The 19,215-nt window shown below is 41.4% G+C and overlaps 1 protein-coding gene across 1 annotated transcript in view; it reads left to right on the top strand.

Annotated features, from left to right (window-relative positions):
• The window catches only part of LOC121957621 (dolichyl-diphosphooligosaccharide--protein glycosyltransferase subunit STT3B), a 122,667-nt gene extending 104,014 nt beyond the window's left edge, over nucleotides 1–18,653 (top strand). The window contains exons 8-16 of the mRNA XM_042506306.1: nucleotides 4,170–4,218; nucleotides 4,847–5,001; nucleotides 6,000–6,211; nucleotides 8,480–8,667; nucleotides 10,997–11,168; nucleotides 11,691–11,864; nucleotides 13,092–13,205; nucleotides 15,409–15,615; nucleotides 16,465–18,653. Coding sequence (XP_042362240.1) covers nucleotides 4,170–4,218; nucleotides 4,847–5,001; nucleotides 6,000–6,211; nucleotides 8,480–8,667; nucleotides 10,997–11,168; nucleotides 11,691–11,864; nucleotides 13,092–13,205; nucleotides 15,409–15,615; nucleotides 16,465–16,539 — 1,346 coding nt within the window. The 3' untranslated portion in view covers nucleotides 16,540–18,653. The remainder of the gene's footprint in view (nucleotides 1–4,169; nucleotides 4,219–4,846; nucleotides 5,002–5,999; nucleotides 6,212–8,479; nucleotides 8,668–10,996; nucleotides 11,169–11,690; nucleotides 11,865–13,091; nucleotides 13,206–15,408; nucleotides 15,616–16,464) is intronic.
• Nucleotides 18,654–19,215: the final 562 nt, after the last annotated feature.

The raw sequence follows: 19,215 nt of genomic DNA, 5'->3' as shown, positions 1-19,215 counted from the left end.
TAGAACAAATAACACAAGTGTAAAGGCACTAAACATTATATATACTATATATATATATATATATATATAAACAATATATATCGAGGTTGCTGTATGGTTATGTGTATTATGTGCATCTCGGGTTTACTTTGATTGACCCCGCGGATTCCTGTAATAAAGCATGTGACTGTTTTTACCCAAAATCTTAATGCTGGTCCTCTCACCTTGATTAAGGCAGCAGATAATTTACTTGCCTTAACCAACAGTCTGACACTCTGTCACTCCATGTAAATAGTGCCGCCAGGCCCTTTGCCCAGCGCAGAGGTGGTGGCACATCACATCCTCTGTAATTTTGGCGTCCTCAGATTGGTCGCCTGCCTGCTTTAGAACTGATTTGCCACTCATGTGGATGTAAAAGTCTCTTGAGGATCCTGGCTTCAACTGGACGTCTGGTAAACGTTGTGATGTGTCAGCCATCTGAGCAGAGCAGTGGGAGTCAGTGACTGGTGAAATGCCAGATTTGCAGTGAAACTGCGCATATTCTCTGGTCTGTCAGACTTTTCATCTCATAAGCTGGGTGTGTTCCTTCAGTATCTTGAACATGGAGCCAAGTATTGATCGGTTAAATCAGTGTCATCCTTTAAATCAGCTCTCAAAATATCTACTTCATCTCTCTTTTACTGCTTTTTCATATGTTTTCCTTGCCTGCTTTGCTTCAGTGCGCTGTAACATCTTCTTTAAAAAGTGCTCTTATTTTTTTGATGATGGGGGTTATTAAACGCATTAGCCACAATCTCTCTTTAAAGAGCATCAAAGGATGGCATCCAGCTGCATGTTGGAGCAAACATGTCACAGAATTTGAAATATGGGGCTAAGGCTTTTGTTTGTGTTGACTGCGCACACATGTGAGTGTGTGTGAGTGGTTGTGAGAGCCCCCAAGCAACAGTTCAGAGCTGAAATGTATTCCACATCAAAGCCTAACCAGAATAAGACATTTGTATGCGTGCATAAAATACCCTGTGCAGTCTAATTTGCAGCTTAAATGGTTTCAGTTACATTTATAAACAAGTCAATTCCAGTAATTAAGTACCATCAATAGAATACATTTTCAGCATTGACATGTTTTCTTCTGAGTTTTTTTTTTTTTTCGATTTTGAACCACAGTTGACAAAAAATCCGGTTTCATACAGTGTAGTCGCTGGGCTTCATATGAATGTTATTTAAGGCCGTGATATTTTCTCAGTTAACTTCTGACTATAAAGTACGAGATCCAGATTTTCTCTTGAACAGTTTTGGTTATTCAACATCAGAGATTTCAGTTTTGTTTTTCTCTGTGCTCACTCACTTGTTTTAAAGTAGGCGGCCCAAACAGCGCTCAGCTGCATTTGAATCAAAAAAGGGTTGTTTGCCTGTGGTGTGGCAGCATTGTCAAAACCACACAGTCCTGATGAAACACATCAGATATCTGGGTTTTTGAATGTTAAAGGTGCCCTGTGGAGTTTTCTGGTAGACAAACAAAAGTTATGTTTGCATTCAGTTTTTCATCAAAACACACTGTGTGTATCCTTGAGGTCTTAACAAGATAAATGCGCTGCGTTTCTTTCACATCAGAATAGCATGGAGCCAATGGCAGGATGAGCATGTGTGTCTTCTTTTATGTGAATTAAAGGCCAAAACATTATCGCATTTTGCTCCAAGTGGTCAAAATCTTCACAGGGTCTCTAGTTTGTGACTGTAAAGTTTCATGAGGCTGTGATTATTTTTATTTTAGGTTTATTTTGGGATGAGTCAGGGACAGTTTGACAATTTGCTGTGAATTGACGGGCCTAATTACTGCTAGTTAGGCATTAAAAAAGTAGCCTCAGATGACTTGAAAGTGAGTTAATGCTAGCAGAAAGAGTAACTAAATCCCCAGACCACTTTTTTTCCATTGGAAAAGCAATGTAAATGGGTATTTGGTAGCGTTGTTCATTGATTCGGGTCCAAATCTTGACATTTGAGTGCAATGTATTAACATTCTTAATATTTTGTATAAACATGCATAGCGACTGCCCTCTAAAAGTTGAACCTGGCTATTGCAATTGAATTGCGCTGATCCTGGTAGCAGGAGCCTGTTTTAGTCATCGATCGAGCCCCGTGATGCTACCGCCCTCTTACCAACCAACTACTTTGTCTGTGTGCAGGAGTAGGGAGATGCTGTGGATCAAGAGGTGGCACAATTCGGTGACTGTGCATGTCTTAGTGCCCCTCCTAGACCTGCCTTTTGAGACTTTTTTCACACTCCAGGAAGGAGGCACTCAGGCCAAAATTGTGGGTTTTAGTTACTCTTTAATACCACCTTTCAATTCATCTGGCTGAACAATGGGAAAGTTGAAGTTCTGAGTAAGAGGCCTGGAGCTGAAGTTATTCAGCTTGAGGCTCTGACGGTGCTCCTGCAAAAATGCAAGGCAGTAGAACAGGAAAACACAGGGCGGTCTGCAGCGTAAAAGTAGTGAATAAAACGCTTCTGTCTCATTAAAAAAAATAACAAAAAGGCCCCCAAGACTGCCAAAACCCTCTCTGTCTGATTGGGGCCTAAGGATGTTTTTTTCCTGAACTTTATCTTGATTGTTGTTTATTAATTTATTTAGTCTTGAATATTTATTGTTTTAGAGAAATTCATGAGAACAGAAACCAAGTTTTCAGGGCCTTTGAATAAGTAGATGCACATTTCCACATTAAACAGTATATACAGAGTGAATATTAAAACTTTACTATCGCATCAAATTTTTTTTATCCTCAGGCAACCTTTTCTACTTCTGCACATTTTCTCAGGCCTTTGGGTCAGATAGTGTTTGCCGTTTTATTTATTCAAAGCTGCAGAGTTGGATTGAGTTTGCTTTATAAATATCTGGTGTGGTGCTGTTCAGCGTGATTTCTTGGCCTCTGGTGTTGCTGCAGAGAACTTTATTGAGTTTTTAGCTGTATTTCTATTTTGTGTATGTAAATTTAGCACAACATATGACTGGGCTCACATTCTTTGTATGTGTGCACATGTACTTTCGCCTGGTTAGACCATTTCGATCACGTGAGCTCAACATTTTGTTTCAGCTCTCAGTCTGGACTCTCTGCCTCACCAAACATTTACAGTGGGCCGGAGTTACTCGCTTGGACAGGCAAACTCCTTCAGCCGAGCTTTAGCATTAGCGTCTGCTCCTCTACCACACATATGTCACACTAGTGGCAGACGCTCGCGTGTTAAATGTCATGTCTGTCATGCATCTTTTGATTGCAGGATGCCCCAATGCAGTGTAAAATCACACGCTGCAGCGGAAAGATGCCGCTGTTATTTGGTTCTGTGTAAACATGCAGGGGTGGTATAAAGGGGGGACTTAATAAGTTATATAACTACTAAAAATAATAAGTTACATTACTATTTTAATTACTTCATTGAAGTAACGTAACTTATTAAATTTGATTACTGTGATTTTTTTTCTTTTTTTCCTAATACGTTAATTTTAATTTCTTTAGCTACTGAAAACATATCAAGAAAACATGTAATAACAATACAAAAACTCGAAACTTAACAACATACATTACACAGGTATACACTCACACACACGTGCACACTCTGCTTTCATAGATATCAAATACAATTACTTTTTGATTACTTTTCCAGCAGTAAAGCTGAAAAAACCTGAAAAACATAAGTGCATAAATGTTGCGCTTCGATTTGTCTCAACGACTTTGCTTACCAGCTTCTTCCAAAAATAAACCAAAGTAAGGCATTCCTGCAACGCAAAAAGATGTAAAGCAACAGAATTAATGTTTTATTCAACATATAAACTTTTTACCAGAAAGATTTTTTTAATGCGCCCTTTTGTAATCACCAACATTTTGATTAGTTACTAATTTAATTACATGTTTTTTTCTCAGTAACTTTAACAGATTGCAATTACATTTATTTTGTAATTAATTGCCATAATTAGTCAAATGTAACTAGTTACTGTCAACACTGGTTGTAACAATCTAATGAAAGTATCCTAAAGCTGTTTTAATAGATTTTCCCGTGACTAACTTAACTTGCTTTACATCAAAATAATTCAACAACCCTCCAGGACGCCCGCCAGCGCTTCATGCATCCCCGGTCTCACATGGAAAGCATGAAATGTTATATATTTCTGTATTGATTGTCTTTTCTTTTTCCCCAGGATACATTGCTCCGTGGAGTGGTCGTTTCTACTCTCTCTGGGACACCGGGTAAGCTCTGCTGACCTTCACACTCTCACTGTCGATTGAACACTTGTTCAGTCGAGTGTATGTTTTCTAAGGCGGCTGTAAACCCCTGCACCATCCCAGAGGGGAAAAAAGCACAGCACAGGCACTATGTTGAACTATTGTCTTATTTCCAAACAGCACCAGGCACCCTGTGTTCTCCAAATGCACTGCAACGTGTTTGATATTTCAGCACACCCAATCAATCCCCCCCTCGCCTCCCTCCTGTTTGCTGACTGAAGCAGTATGGGAGAGTTTTTTCCTTTCCTCTGGAGGCTGATACTAATTCCTTAATGTGCTGTGTGTTTTCTCTTCACCCAGCTGTAATCACAAAACACTTAAGAGTGAAATATTTAAAATTGTATAGGAACTGCTGTAATCATGAATAAAGAGGGATCACGAAAACTAACAGCCAAAAAAGAACATTACTCATCTTCACTGCTAAATTTGTTCATATTTTACCGTAAGCATCCTGGGGAGGTAAATTATCTTTTTTCCTCATAATTCTGGAGTTAATCAGGAGGATCTATTGTATAATTTGTCTCAGTGCTCCCAACACGCTCAACCCAACATGAATTACATCCTGTCTGTCTCCCCCTCCCTCTCTCCGCAGCTACGCCAAGATCCACATCCCCATCATAGCGTCTGTGTCGGAGCACCAGCCGACGACGTGGGTCTCCTTCTTCTTTGACCTCCACATCCTGGTCTGCACGTTCCCGGCAGGCCTCTGGTTCTGTATCAAGAACATCAACGATGAACGAGTGTTTGGTAGGAACATTTTGTTCAAATCTGTGTTTTGTTTTGTTTTTATTTTAAATGTGCTTTTTTTTCTCGTGTAGCAGAGTTACAAAGTACATTTGTGTTTTTCCTCCACTGTGAGTTCTCATCTCATTTTTTCTGCTTGAAAGTAGAAATAGACAAGTTTTTTGCTTTAACTTATTATTAGGAAGCAAAAGTTGATTGCCTCACTTTCACTATGCGATTATGTCTCCTACCGGGTACAGTCTCCTTAGAAAATAAAGGCTCGATTTATGGTACATAGTAAGTGCTTCAACCATTGCTCACCCAAAACAGGAAGAGGATATTCCTGTTACTTTCTCTGTAGCTATCAGTGATTATCCCAATTGATGTATTAAGAAGTACATATGCAGCCCTAACTGTGAGCTGTGATTTTCATGCATCATTTGCAATAATATATCATAAACAAACAAAACTCAAAGTGTGTAGTGATCAGATCGAAGGCCTCCTTGTTTATGATGCATCCTCGTCGGTACAGTATCTCCTCTGTCTCCAGTATTGTGATGTACTGTCATCTCTCCATCTGCCTGGAAGAAAAACACTGAGGAGGACCTGGAAAAAACTCAAAACAAAAACTTTCATGTTTACAGAGTAAGACAGCCGAGATCAAGGACGGAGAACCTTTGAGCGCAACAAACAGTCCTTCAGCAGACCCGTTTCTGCCTCCGACTTAATCAGCCAATTACAGCTATTGATTAGTCGTGCACCTGTTGAGCAGGGTCGGCACTTTTCAAGGACGCGAAGCAGCCAGCGCTTTCTCCAAATCAGAGTTTGAGCTCTGCAGAGCCAACACGGACTGATTATGCTGCGTTACAACTCAATTTCTCTTTTTCATGTCTTTATCTCCGTCTCGCACGCCGCCCCATTTCCTGTCTGTCCTTTACATTCACACAGTCTCTCCTTGTCTGACCTTTGTCTGCTTTGTTCTCTCTCTCCACCCGCCACCTTCTTTTTCTCTTTCCTCGCAGTGGCCCTGTACGCCATCAGCGCAGTCTATTTTGCCGGCGTGATGGTGCGTCTAATGCTGACACTGACTCCGGTGGTGTGCATGCTGTCTGCGGTGGCTTTCTCCAGCGTCTTTGAGCATTACATGGGAGATGACACGAAGAGGGAGAAACCTCCTGCCGAGGACAGCAGCGACGAGGACGACAAGAGGAATTCTGGGAATCTGTATGACAAGGTCAAGACAAGAACGATTGTCAAAACTTTGATCAAACGAGAAAAGTCATTGTGGTAGTTCCTCGTAGATTTCACACACCTTTACAGTTTGGATTTCTCATTTGTCAGCTTCCCTCACTCCCTACCAGTTTGTGATTCAACTGTGATTCAACTGTGATTCAGCTGCAACTGTTTGATGCTGTTGCTGTAATTTTAGCTGTCTCACTTTGTTGTATCTTAAAGTGGCTTTGTCTGTTCCAGCCCACCTTGTAATAATCATATAATTTCATATGCTGCCCACAAATATCCGTCCTTCAGAAGTGTTTGCTGGAATAACTTTGTAGCCCATGTAACAATTTTGCGAATTTGACAAATGCTTAAAAAACGGCACATATAAGCCTGTTTTTGAACATCAAGACAGTGATGCTGAAAGTCTGCTTATGGTGACAGGGCTCGTTACACAACCTCTCTGCCCTGCACTGGCAGAAAAAAATGCAGACATGGACATTTTGGCTGCGCTTAAAAGCTTTGCAGTTAGTACAGGCTGCACACAATTATTGACACACATTTTTGCTGATATTTGTCAGTAAAAACATGTTGTAAAAAGCACCAGTTTGCCAATGATGGAGGAATAAAAGTCGACACATACACAATGCAGCTTTCAAAACAAAAGCTTCTGCAAAGGTTTACTTATGTACACCATAAAACAGGGACAGTGCACATTAACAGACATTTCAGTAAATGTGCCAGTTCACATTTTCAGCTGCAGCCTCGGGCAGGTGTAATGACAGCTACAAAAGACACGTGAAATACATTAAAATGGACACTAATAGATTACATATAGCATGTGGCACTTCCAAACCAGGACAACACATAAAACCTAAACACAGCTCAGGTTATTTAAATAAGTCACTGAGTACAGTTACAGACTGGATTATCTTTTAGTCCTGATTTTAAAATAACTATAAATACACGATTCATGTCACAGTTTCTGGTAAGTGATGGCAGACTCTTACATGCGAAAGGAAAAAGACTTGCATGTATGAGCTGCTTTCACCAAAAAAAAAATTATACACAAACACACCTCGCCTCATCACATTTTCCAACGAGGAGAAGGAATAATGTTTAGGAAAAGATATAGGAAGTATTTTTGACTATTTGACTGCACTCAGATGTTTTAAAAAGCTAATAAGGTTAAAACTGTACATGACAAAGAAACAAACAAAATATAATTGGCGATGTCATTTTACTGATCCGTACATCTTTCCCAATCGCTGCTCTGCATTAGGGCTGCACAATTAATCGAATATTAATCACAATCACAATTTTGGCTGCGCATAATTAGATGTGTTTTAAAATGCATGCTCTGCTCATGGTAAAATTGCTGCACATCAAATCAAGCGCTTCCTAAACTAACAACCATCCTCCACTTTTCAAGAGCTGTCCGCACCCCGCAGCAGCAGCAGCAGCTTTGGAAAACAAAAATCATCCGTCATCAACCATCATTATCCAGTGCTTTGAAGTATTTTGGATTTAGGATAGAACAAATCAATGCAAAAAGTGTACAACACTTATGTCAAGCAACAACTTGTTAAAAAACCTCTACAGTCCACAGAACGATGAGTGTATGAAAACAGTCAATAATCAGGATTTCAGCATTGATCCGAATAGTTGTGATTTCCATTTTGGCCATCATCATGCAGCCCTGCATGTTTAACGCCACAGAAATAAAAAGGAGGCAACATGGCTCACTAGTTAGCTACTTTTAGACACTATATTATATATATATATATATTTCACATCACAACAAGACAATACTGTTCACACATGCACACTCACACCAATTAAAACATGCACAAATATTTTTAAGGGTATCAACACGCGCAGCCTCACAGTCCGTCAGTGGAGTGAGTGTAACAGTTTGTTTTGCAGTTCATTACTGTAGTGTGGTGCATACTGTTATCTGCATCTGTCCTCACTCACAGACACAGTTTAGGTGTCAGGTCCAGTAATTGGACGTACTGGTAAAGAAAAATATTCGCATTATGCAGATTTCCTCCTCTCCAGAGTTGTTATAGCCTCAACAATCCTCTGCTGCAACTGTGAAGTGATATTAACTCATCACAGGGTTCATCTCACAATCCTCAGTGATGCATCACACAGTACAGAAAACGTGAGGATGCTGTAAGATACTTTGCTCAATTAGTTCATTCAATAATTTATCCCACTCAATAATTCATCTCCCACAGACTCTGCCTTGTGTCATCAGAGTGTTTGTCTCCCCCTGCAGGCCGGTAAGGTGCGCAAACATGTGTCAGAGCAGGAGAAGGCAGAGGAGGGTCTGGGTCCAAACATCAAGTCCATCGTCACCATGCTCATGTTGATGCTGCTGATGATGTTCGCTGTCCACTGCACCTGGGTCACCAGCAACGCCTACTCCAGTCCCAGCGTGGTGCTGGCCTCATACAACCATGATGGGTATGTGAACACATAACTCTGCTATAATGTGTTAATCAGGGTTCTTAAAATGCCTTGAATTTATTAATATAAAAAAATAATAATAAAATAATTAATCTTTCAAAATTTTTTAAAATTCTCGGACAAAAGTGGGATTTTTATTTGGTTTTTTTTTGACATTGCTTTGTAAAATCTAATATATATATATATATATATATATATATATATATATATATTACTTTTTTTATTATTAATTCATATATTCCTTTTCTTAAACTCGTCATGATGGTAGTCCAAGCAGTGGACTCTCACATGCAGATTGAGAAACATAAAATTGTCCAGAGATGCCAGATATTTCTCACTTCTGTTGGTAAACCAAATGGATACTTTTATGATACTGTAATATGCTCATTGTCCTTCATGTGTTCCACACTAAAATGGGTTATTTTGTCAAGTTTTGGTTACTAGAAAATTGGTCTTAAACTTAATTCTGAGTGGAATTTAAAAAAGTCTTAAATCTGATTCATCTTAGCTGTAGAAACCCTGCTGGCGGTGAAGAGTGCAGTTTTGAACTGGATTAATACTGCCAGTGTTCAGTGTCCAGGAGGGTTTCAGGAGCAGATATACACAGAGGTTTCTCCCTCTCCAAAACCGGTAAAAACACTAAATAAATCAGTTTCGCATTACAATTCAGTGTCTTTCCACTGCAGTTTGGCATGTCAACAGCCCGCTTGGCCATCAACTGCAAATGAGCGCTTATCTTAATTTTCATCCAGACGTTGAGGAGGTTTTTACGAATTACCTGCAGAGGTCTCCTCCTTTCAAAACAAATGGACCCAGAGATTTAAACAGGTTGAAACTGAATAAAGCAGTTTCATGTTTAAGAAATTTGTGTTTTTCCGATGCGCTCGTCACAGAAAGGCTGCCGACACAAAAACACTAATAGCCCTATCTAGAGCCAGTGTTAGGTTTGTCCACTCTGGGCTACTGTAGAGACACGGCGGTGCAACACTCTGATCTCTGCGGATGAGGATTCGCTCCCTTTGTAGATATAAACGGCTCTTTCTACGGTAACGAAAACACAACGATCCTTATTTTTAGGTAATTACTTGCTAAACACATATTTTTCATGTTACTTTTTAATGCTCCATTTATGCCAATATGTCCCCCTAAAATCTACACAATGGACCTTTAAATCAAGAGACGCTAGGGAAGCAGGATATTATCGGTATGTGGCATTGCATATGAAGCTTGATGTATTTTACGCAAAAAGTTACAAAAACTGAGCATGATGGGAACCAGTGCAGTGCAATCTGCCATACAGAGAGAAACAAAGTCTACGAGAAAAGTTCCCAACATAACATTTCTCTTCTACCTTTGTCTTCGCTACAAGATTAAAAAGTCACATTATTTGTTACAATAAATGTTTGGAGCAAAACCGTCCCTAACCCTAGAAAACTGATGTTTGTTCATGTTTTTTTTCTCCTTCAGTTTTGGTGGTAAAATTTGTCTTGAATGTAATTCCGAGCGGCATTAAAAAAAGACTTAAAGTCTTATATCTAACCCGCCCTCTGCTGTGGGACCTCTGGGTAATGGATGTTAAATAACCTCAAGGAGCCGAGCAAAGTCTCAAGTAATAGTTCATGATGCAGAAGAATGGGTTGCTCAACCTTGCATGCAAATGAGCACACGTGTGTGAGTACGCAGGAACACACAGTGCAGCAGGATAGAGGGAGCGCATGTATATTTCATAAGAGGTTTGTGGAAATATTGATATGAGCACCTATAAGCTTTAATATAATTGCTTAACTTTGTGTTTCTAGGTCACAAAAAACATCTGCGGACCAACTCTGAATTTACAAAAAGCTTATATTTTATTCTCTCTGAGATTCTTTACAGGCATAATTATTCTCTTTAAGCATTAGGGAGGAAATATTGAAGGCCGAGACTAAATGGTAGACGAAAGTCCTCATACATATATTAATGGAACCACGGCAGCTCTCAGACAATGGTTTTAGCTGCGCTACTGGGAGCAGCGGAGCTGTCACTCTGCTGCTTTCTCTCCCACACACTCACGCACACTCACACACTCACACAGATATAACATGATTAGCATACCTACAGTTAATTGGTTGCTCGTCTTTATGTCTGCCGCTGCTCCTCGAGGTAAATTTAGGACAGGAGTGTTCAAAGTGTGAGGTGTTTTTTAACCCTGGGTTTATTATGCATGGATGGTCTATTTTCAGCTGTCGTTGCCCTTCTGATTCAAAGTCTTAGCTGAAATATTAATAGCCTCCGCAGCCATATGCCTGTCAACGCTGTTACCTGTCAACCTTATTTTCCCTGTTAGGACGAGAAACATCCTGGATGACTTCAGGGAGGCCTACTACTGGCTGCGACAGAACACGGACGAGCATGCACGCGTCATGTCGTGGTGGGACTACGGGTACCAGATAGCCGGCATGGCCAACCGGACCACGCTGGTCGACAATAACACGTGGAACAACAGTCACATAGCGCTGGTGAGATCTGTTTCTCTCATGTCTCCTTCTCTTTTGATTCATGCACACACAGAAAAACAAAAGATTTCTTCCAGCAGCCACGAGCAAACTCTTCAGTGCATTTTTTTATATAATTGCCACATACTGTAGTATAAAACCGCTGCTTCCAACAAGCCAGATAATCTTGTTTGCTTAAACTTTTCCCATTGAATTTACACTGTAGGGGGATTGCAGTTTAATTGCTGTCAGATGCTGTGGGTTTGATTTATGTTTTTTTCTCTCTCTGCTGCCAAATGTAGAGGAATGTTTTTGTCTTTTAGTTAAGTCTGATAAAGCCCTCAAGCTTTCTTTTCTCTTGCTTTCTACCTGCCGCCTGTTGTCTCTTCAGCATCTGTCCACAGGAAATGTAATTACAGAGATACAAGATGGATGTCTGTTTAATAATTCCTTTCTTTTTCTTTTTTTTTTTGCTGTATTGAAGCATCCTGTGTTGTGAAACTCTAATTAAAGCACGGCTTGTCATTCTTCACCGCTGATTTCTAGGTGGGGAAAGCCATGTCGTCCAACGAGAGCGCGGCCTACAAAATCATGAGGTCGTTGGATGTGGACTACGTGCTGATTATCTTCGGAGGCGTGATCGGCTACTCTGGAGACGACATAAACAAGTTCCTGTGGATGGTGCGGATAGCAGAGGGAGAGCACCCCAAGGACATCAGGGTGAGTGTGAGAACTGCAGCACACACACACACACACACACACACACACACACACGCAGTGGTGAAATCAATGTTTCCTCTTCACTCTTACACGCTCACGCTGTATAATGATGCTCAAGGACAGACTGTGTTTAGTCCATTGTGGCACGTTCATGGCGTGTTTTCCGTCTCAGAGGCACATCCTGAACAGAAACCTTTTGTTGCTGCAAGAAAATACCACATTCAGATTTTTAAGTTTATTCCCATTCTGCTCATTTGTATTGTCTGGCTTGAATTATCAGCATAAAGTGCAAGTAACAGCCGCAAAAAACGCACCGAGGTTTACATTCACTCAGGAAACTGAGAATATGCAGGAAGTCATCTGACACATTTATATGCTGTTTACCGTAAACCTGCGTCTGTATTTCCACATCCAGAAGTTACTCTGTGATGAGGGTTAAACCACATCCTGCAGGTCACGCAGGCCGACCCACAAGTCAGATGGTACGGATAAGCACGTTAAACAATATTGTGACACCGACTGAGTTTTTGAGGGCAACCCCGCCTCAGGAAACTGAAACTAAAATGACAGTGTTTCAAACTTGAATTGAGGCAAATGTCTGATCATTTTTATGCTTCTTATTACTCATGTAAGAGCTTAAATTACATATTAAGAAAGTTTTGGGTTCCCAGAGGCTTTAAAAAATTGTGATCCACACATCCCTACTACTTTGTGTTAGTTTCAATTCCAACTCCAAAATTATTTATACACAACATTGTCTCACTGAGTGCTTAGTAATCTCCCCTATCGTGCCGCCGCAATCTGCTGCCAAAGCATTTCTTAACCGGCCAGAAGTTTTTGTCACGCACATAAAAATCGCAGCGAGTTGGACTGCCAAGTAGGTTTACACATACAAGGACTTAGTCTTCGAGTTTGGGTCTCCAGCTGAGCTTCTAAATGAAGGTCTGGCTATGACGGACCCACAGTCTGCACCTTTGAGCCAGACTGTTTTCAAACGGGATTCAAAACATTGTTTTTTAATGTGAACACAGTAATTTTATTGATATAAGTGATATAATTCATGTGTTCTTGTCTCGTAATCACTCCATCTGACCCTGATTAAAGTGCGAAAATGTCTCCATATCTTTGATATTTTTGTCAAACTTTATAATCATGTCCGGTCAGCGAGTGTTACTGAAGTCCTTCACTGTCGACTAATTTCTTGGACTTTCCTTTCATCCTCTTCAGGAGAGCGACTACTTCACCCCTCAGGGAGAGTTCAGAGTGGACAAGGCCGGATCACCGACTCTGCTCAACTGCCTCATGTACAAGATGTCCTATTACCGATTTGGCGAAATGCAGGTGAGGAGAGCCGATTACATCGGCAACATCTCAACAGCTTTGCGAGTCTTTGATCATTTTTTTTATCTCCAGGTGAGGTCAGGTCAGGGCCAGAGAGAAACTCTAAATGCGACGAGATTTTCGGGGGGCTACGATCCGCTTTGTAGGTATAAATAATGAGTTCCAGCTTTGTGGAAAGATCAGAAAGTAACAAGCAGCTGCCGTCACCAAGGAAGCAAAAACTCCTGCTACTATATTTTATGCAGCTTTACCAGAGAATAACAAGCAGCTGCCACCACACCAAGGTGTAAAACTTCTCACTACTGTATCTTAAAAGCAGAGCTGGCTGACAGACAGGCAGACGAGGATTCGAGGAGATGCCTTGGGGAGCTCCTGAGGTTCGGAGAGGAGGGTGTTTGGGGGGGGAAAGGATGGAAGAGGGATATGAAGGATTGGCGGAGGCTTCTGAATGTGCCACGGCTACTTCTGGCAGGTAGCAGCGGAAAGATGAGAGGGATCCCTTGTGCCAGGTGCTTACATCTCCGCTGTAGACGCGGCCGGCCAACAGCTCAGCGGAGATGGGAGAATCAGTGCAGCCGCCATCCATAAACAGACGGCCAAAGCTGTGTGCGCGCTGTTTCAGGGAAAAAAACATGGCACCGAAGGAATCGAAGGACAAGAGGACGCGAGCTCGGCGAGGGAAGAAAGAAAGACGGAGCAGAGAGGGTAGATTAGGTTTACAGAAACAGGATGTGACAAGGAGAAGCTTAGAGGACGTCTGGAAAAAGACAGTAAGAAGATAGTTGAGGATGCAGTTTGTAGCAGTGAGATTAAAAGATAATACAGAGTACAGTGCAGAGTCGAGTATGTACTTCATATCTGCACAAATACCACCTTGTTTATCTCGTCTTTTGACATCTAGGTGACGAGCTGAGCAGTGCTAGTAAACACGCAGCGAGAGATAAACTATTGTGACTAATAATAATTTATTTTTCACACGCGTCCTCTGAAGGCATAAAAATGAGATTACGGTGCTCTGTCTGTAGACGGTGCACAAAGGGAGAGTGAGAATGGAAAAGAAAGGAGGAGAAATGCAGCAGACGGAAGAAAGATAGAGTGCAGCTGTGAGAATAGAGGTGACAAGGGCAAAGCAAATGTGAGAAGGACGCAGTCAGAGCTCTGAGAGCAGAAAAACAGGAACAAGAGCTTTGAGTGCTTCATACAGAGTGTAACCGTCGCTGACAGGCGCTGTACACTAAAGGCTGTCAGATGTTTTGTTTTTCTTTTATAATTGTGTTTGTCCGTGTCTTGATCTGTTTGATTTAGTAAAACTGCAGCAGGCTGAGATGAAATTATAATAATATCACTCAGATATGAAGCTACAGCCAGCAGCTGTTTGGCTCAGCTTAGTACAAAGTGAGAAACGAGGAAAACGGCGAGCCTTTCCAAGGCGTCTGCAGGTCCTTGAAAAGTCTTAAAAGTTACCTTTAAAGGTCAATAAATAGTCTTAATTGAAATGTAATTTGAATTTGTGAGTCTGCATTTCTGATGCTACAAATCTTTAAATCTACCGCTGAACCGAGTTGTGTCTTTTTTCTTTACACTTTGGGGGCCGTGGCCGAGAGGTCGAGAGGACGGTAGACGACAGAGCAACAACAAACATCCTTTAAACCGACAGAAAAGGAAAGCATTTATGTATGTAGCTGAATCAGCTGTGGTAGAAAGACAAAAATCAAGAGAAAATGACACAAAAAGCACCATCTCTGAGAGTCTGCAGTGTCACCATCAGAACAGCGCCGCAGATATGATGACATTGGCACGCTGCCGGTGGAATCGAGGGGTTAACTCAGGCGAGATGGATCTTACCCGGGTTTTGGACACGGTATTCTGACGTGGGGACGACATGCAGCAAAGGGCCTTCAGTGGGAGTCGAACCTGAGGCTGCTGCGGCAGGGACACTGTCTTTATTCATGGTCGCCTGCTTTATCCGCTCAGCCACCGACGGCCCTCCTTTCTGCTTTTTTAAGTTAAAGGATAATATCCAACACCGAGATCTGAGAGCAGTTTCGTCCTCTCGTCATCATCATCATCATCATCGTCGTCGTCTAACTCTGTTTATGTCTCAGAAACTCGTTCTGTTGGCAGAAAAAGCTCTTTGCATGCAGCGTTTTAACCCGAACACACAGCTCGCTACAAGCTCATATAAACTGTGTCCATCTCCCAGCTGGACTTCCGGACGCCTCCTGGCTTCGACCGAACGCGCAACGCCGAGATCGGCAACAAGGACATCAAGTTCAAGCACCTGGAGGAGGCGTTCACCTCGGAGCACTGGCTGGTCCGGATCTACAAGGTCAAGAACCTGGACAACAGGGAGCCGCTGGACCACAAGCTGCGCAGCGTCGTGCCCAAACAGAAGTACACCTCCAAAAAGGTAGCAGGACACTTCCTGTTTATGGTTTCAGTGCCTTGTAGTTCAAGGATGTGGAGTACCAGCTTTTATATCACGTATTTATTTTGATTATGATACTTTTATATGATGTGCTGGAACCAGAAGTTACCCTTTAATATGTCATAAACAACAAATAAGCCTGGGTATATTCTCCAATTTTAGGTTTTTAAGTTGGGTTTTGTGGACGATGTTTACTTGTTTCTACTAAAGAAAAGTAGCTCAGCAGTTTCTGTGACACTAAATTCATCATATTCAGTCATTAGATCGAGATTCTGTTTGAAGCCAAAAAATGATAAAGAAGTTGTTTAACTTCTTCTAAGTTTAACATAAGATGAAAGTGTTTGATGGCTGTTTCTTCATCACTATCAGTTGTTACAGTTTTGGGGTTTCTTCAATTTAACAAATGATATATTTTCTTTTTTTAACCACTCAAGAATGAACCGCAGTGGTCATAAATCACCACATTTAACGTGCCAACACCAGAGAAAAATCCATAATTTGGCTTCAAAAGCTTTTGACATTTTCTGTACAAATTGAATTTTCGGCGGCTGGACGGGGAGCACTTCTGCTCGAGGAAATGCTAAAAAATCCTCTTTCTGTCAATGAACGCCGAACATCCTCTGAATGTTCGAGGTCTCTAGTTCATGGGTGAAAATGTCACGAGGCGGCGATTATCCTTTTAAGGATATATCCTTTAAAGTTTCCGACCGATGATTCAAATGTCCGACTTCAGGGGGGGCCGCTCCTCCAGTCACATCCAGTAAGTTTTAGTTTAAAGTGAGCGTAGTTGGAGAATCGTTTGTAATTTAATTTCCTTCTGTCCCCGTCCAGACTGCCAAGAGGAAGCGAGGACACATCAAGAACAAGCTCGTCCTGAGGAAAGGCAAGAAACTGCAAAAAAAATAATGGTGACGATGAACTCTTCTAGGAAAACAAGCAAACAAACAACTGCGAAGAAACCTCCAACAACCAATGAAGAAGAACACCGAGGCCCGATTATCTGGCACTCGGTCTCAAGCGCGTCTCATTAAGAACGCCCCCGTGTGGCGAGGACGGTGAAGAAATGTCATATCTGGCTGTCTCCAGAACTGTTGTCCGTTTATCCTGAGGACCTTTTGTCTTGCTTTTTTTTTTTTTTTTTACTTGAATGTGCGGCGAGGCATAGGGCTGCTCTACTCGGTTTACTCGTTTTTTTTTTTTTTTTTTTTTTTTTGCGGTACGTTTAATTAACTGCTTCTCAGTGCGGGGATCGGGGGTGTGAGGAGGTGAAAGGGCGAGATAGAGAGGAACATTTTGCACCAAAGACCCATCGACCTTGCTCCACGGCACATGTGAACTCATTACTGAGCGAGAGGGAAGCGCAGGAGTGAACGCTCGAGGACTTGTTCCTGACACGTGTACAGAGGACAGTATGCGGTATGGAGGAACGCCACCGTCTCGGCACAGCCCATCTGTAATATTAACCCTTTTATCATCGTCCTCTCCGTTACGTTTGCCTGGCTCCCCGACCTTCTTTTTCGACAAATTCTTTAGAGAAAAAAATTGGCCTAATGTGTAAATATATAATGTAAAGAATAATCTAAAAGGATGATAATATATTGGATTCTTGTGGTGATTTTTAAATATGCAGTTGTCCGTTTTTCTCTTGATTTCTTTATGTGATTGTTTTGTTAATCTTTTTTTTTTGTATGACAGCAAATAGATCAGTGAATGCAATAATTCTTGTACAGAGGGGCTCGAGATTTTGTTGGAAGAATGAATGTGAATTTTTACAATGCCCCCCCTCCTCCGCACCGCCCTTTTTTTCATGAATTGCATAGATTGTACATTTCTGCTGCTAGGGTTTTAAAGACAGAGCGAGCACCTGTGTGTAAAAAGTAGTGATAATAAATTAGGCCTCCCTCCCCGCAGAGGGGGCTCTCTAGTTTAGCGTGCAAAGCCGAGTGCCTCATTGCTGGTCACCTTCGCCTCGATAAAATTTGTGACTGTCCGTTCTGTTAGCGTTTTTGTTTCAGCTCATCACGTATGAACGCGGCGGCGGCGGTGGGATGGGTGCTTTGACCAGACTGAGGCGTTGAAAACTGGAAATGTTGGAGATGTCTGGAAACAGACGTGTGAACTGTGAAGGGGGATGTTTGTACACGGGCACTGAAACTGAGATGAGAGACGACTGAGGTCAGGAAATGTCAAAACTTCTGACACCACGGTGGAATAACGACCATCTTTACGGTACTTTAGAGCTGCGTCCCAATTCCTGCAACTCACACTGAAGAATTACAGGGAAAGTTTAACCCGAAATCAAAAATACTAATTTTTCAACATATCTGTAGTTCTTTTCATAATTAACCTTTCTGTCCAAAACAGGAAAAAATGCACATTCACAAAGTCCGAGCTGAGACAGAAGCTACAATTTAGTTCGAAATAGAAGAAAAACAAATATTCACATTTGCAAAAATACAACTAGTGAATTTTTGTTTTTTCTTCTTTTAGAAATCAAAAAATTAATCAAATATTAGAATACCTGATTGATTTTATCTTCCGTTGACGTGCTGATCCTCGTGCTAATAGTACGCAGTTGGGACGCAGCTCTAATGAGCCGTAACCTTTGACCTCTTACTCTATGGGCACTGCACTGTTCTTCGGGTGTCTGGCTTCTCCAGATGTTCCAAACACTAAAGGTGTTTCTCTGTGTGCACGCTTCAGTAACTTTTTCATTTTTTATCGAATAAGTGACACATCAAAAGACTTTAACACGTCGCACAGCTCTCCTCGTTTTGTCACATCTCACAGAAAAGTGACTTTTGTTGGTTTCACCTGTTATTTTCTCCACACTTCTGTTTTTTTTATTGTCTGAATCGCTTTGTTCTCTTTGTTCTGATCTTCTCTGAATCTTGAACGTCACTATTTCCGGCTTCACGCCTTCGACACGATGCCACATTGTTGCTCAGTCACACAAACGCCTAAATCGGAGTCGCGTCCTTTTTGATTTGTCATTTATCAAGAGAGGAGAGTTCAGACCAAGCCTTAATGTGATGTACAGTTTGTTGCCCTCTTTTGTTTTTCATTTTGTGTCTATGAGAAGCGGCAGAACGGTTCCTTCCTCTACTAAGTTAACTCGTTTCTTAGTAGCTCAGTGCCGTCTGTCCTGAACACGGTTTTTGTTTGATGAAATCCCTCCCTCACCTTCAAAGTTTACATTTTTACATTGTTGTTCTGTTCAGCCATCTTTAAATATACACTTTGATGAAAAAAAAACATTTGTGTAAGTTGTTGTTCTTGCCGTGTTTGTGCCGAAGCATTTTTCAGAGTTATTAACGAACACTCAGTATTTTGATGTTTTTCCTGAGCAGGTCTGAGACAACCACTTGATGGCAGCATCGGCCTTTGCTCTCGTAGTCTGCAGCTGTATGTATGAAGAATAATTTAACTCGGTGAGGGAAGCTGGTGATGGGTTTGACTCTGTGCTCACGAGGTGGAATTCCTCAAAATGTGGGTGGATGTTTTTTGGGGCCGACGGTCGTCCCAAAAATCACTTTGGTGGCCCCTGAACGTGACAGAAAAGGCGTGCGTTACATTTTCATC

The sequence above is a fragment of the Plectropomus leopardus genome, chromosome 18 (assembly GCF_008729295.1).
Source record: "Plectropomus leopardus isolate mb chromosome 18, YSFRI_Pleo_2.0, whole genome shotgun sequence".
NCBI classification, from domain to species: domain Eukaryota; kingdom Metazoa; phylum Chordata; class Actinopteri; order Perciformes; family Serranidae; genus Plectropomus; species Plectropomus leopardus.
Note: the sequence above shows the minus strand (reverse complement) of the source record. Positions and strands in the feature narration are given on the sequence as shown.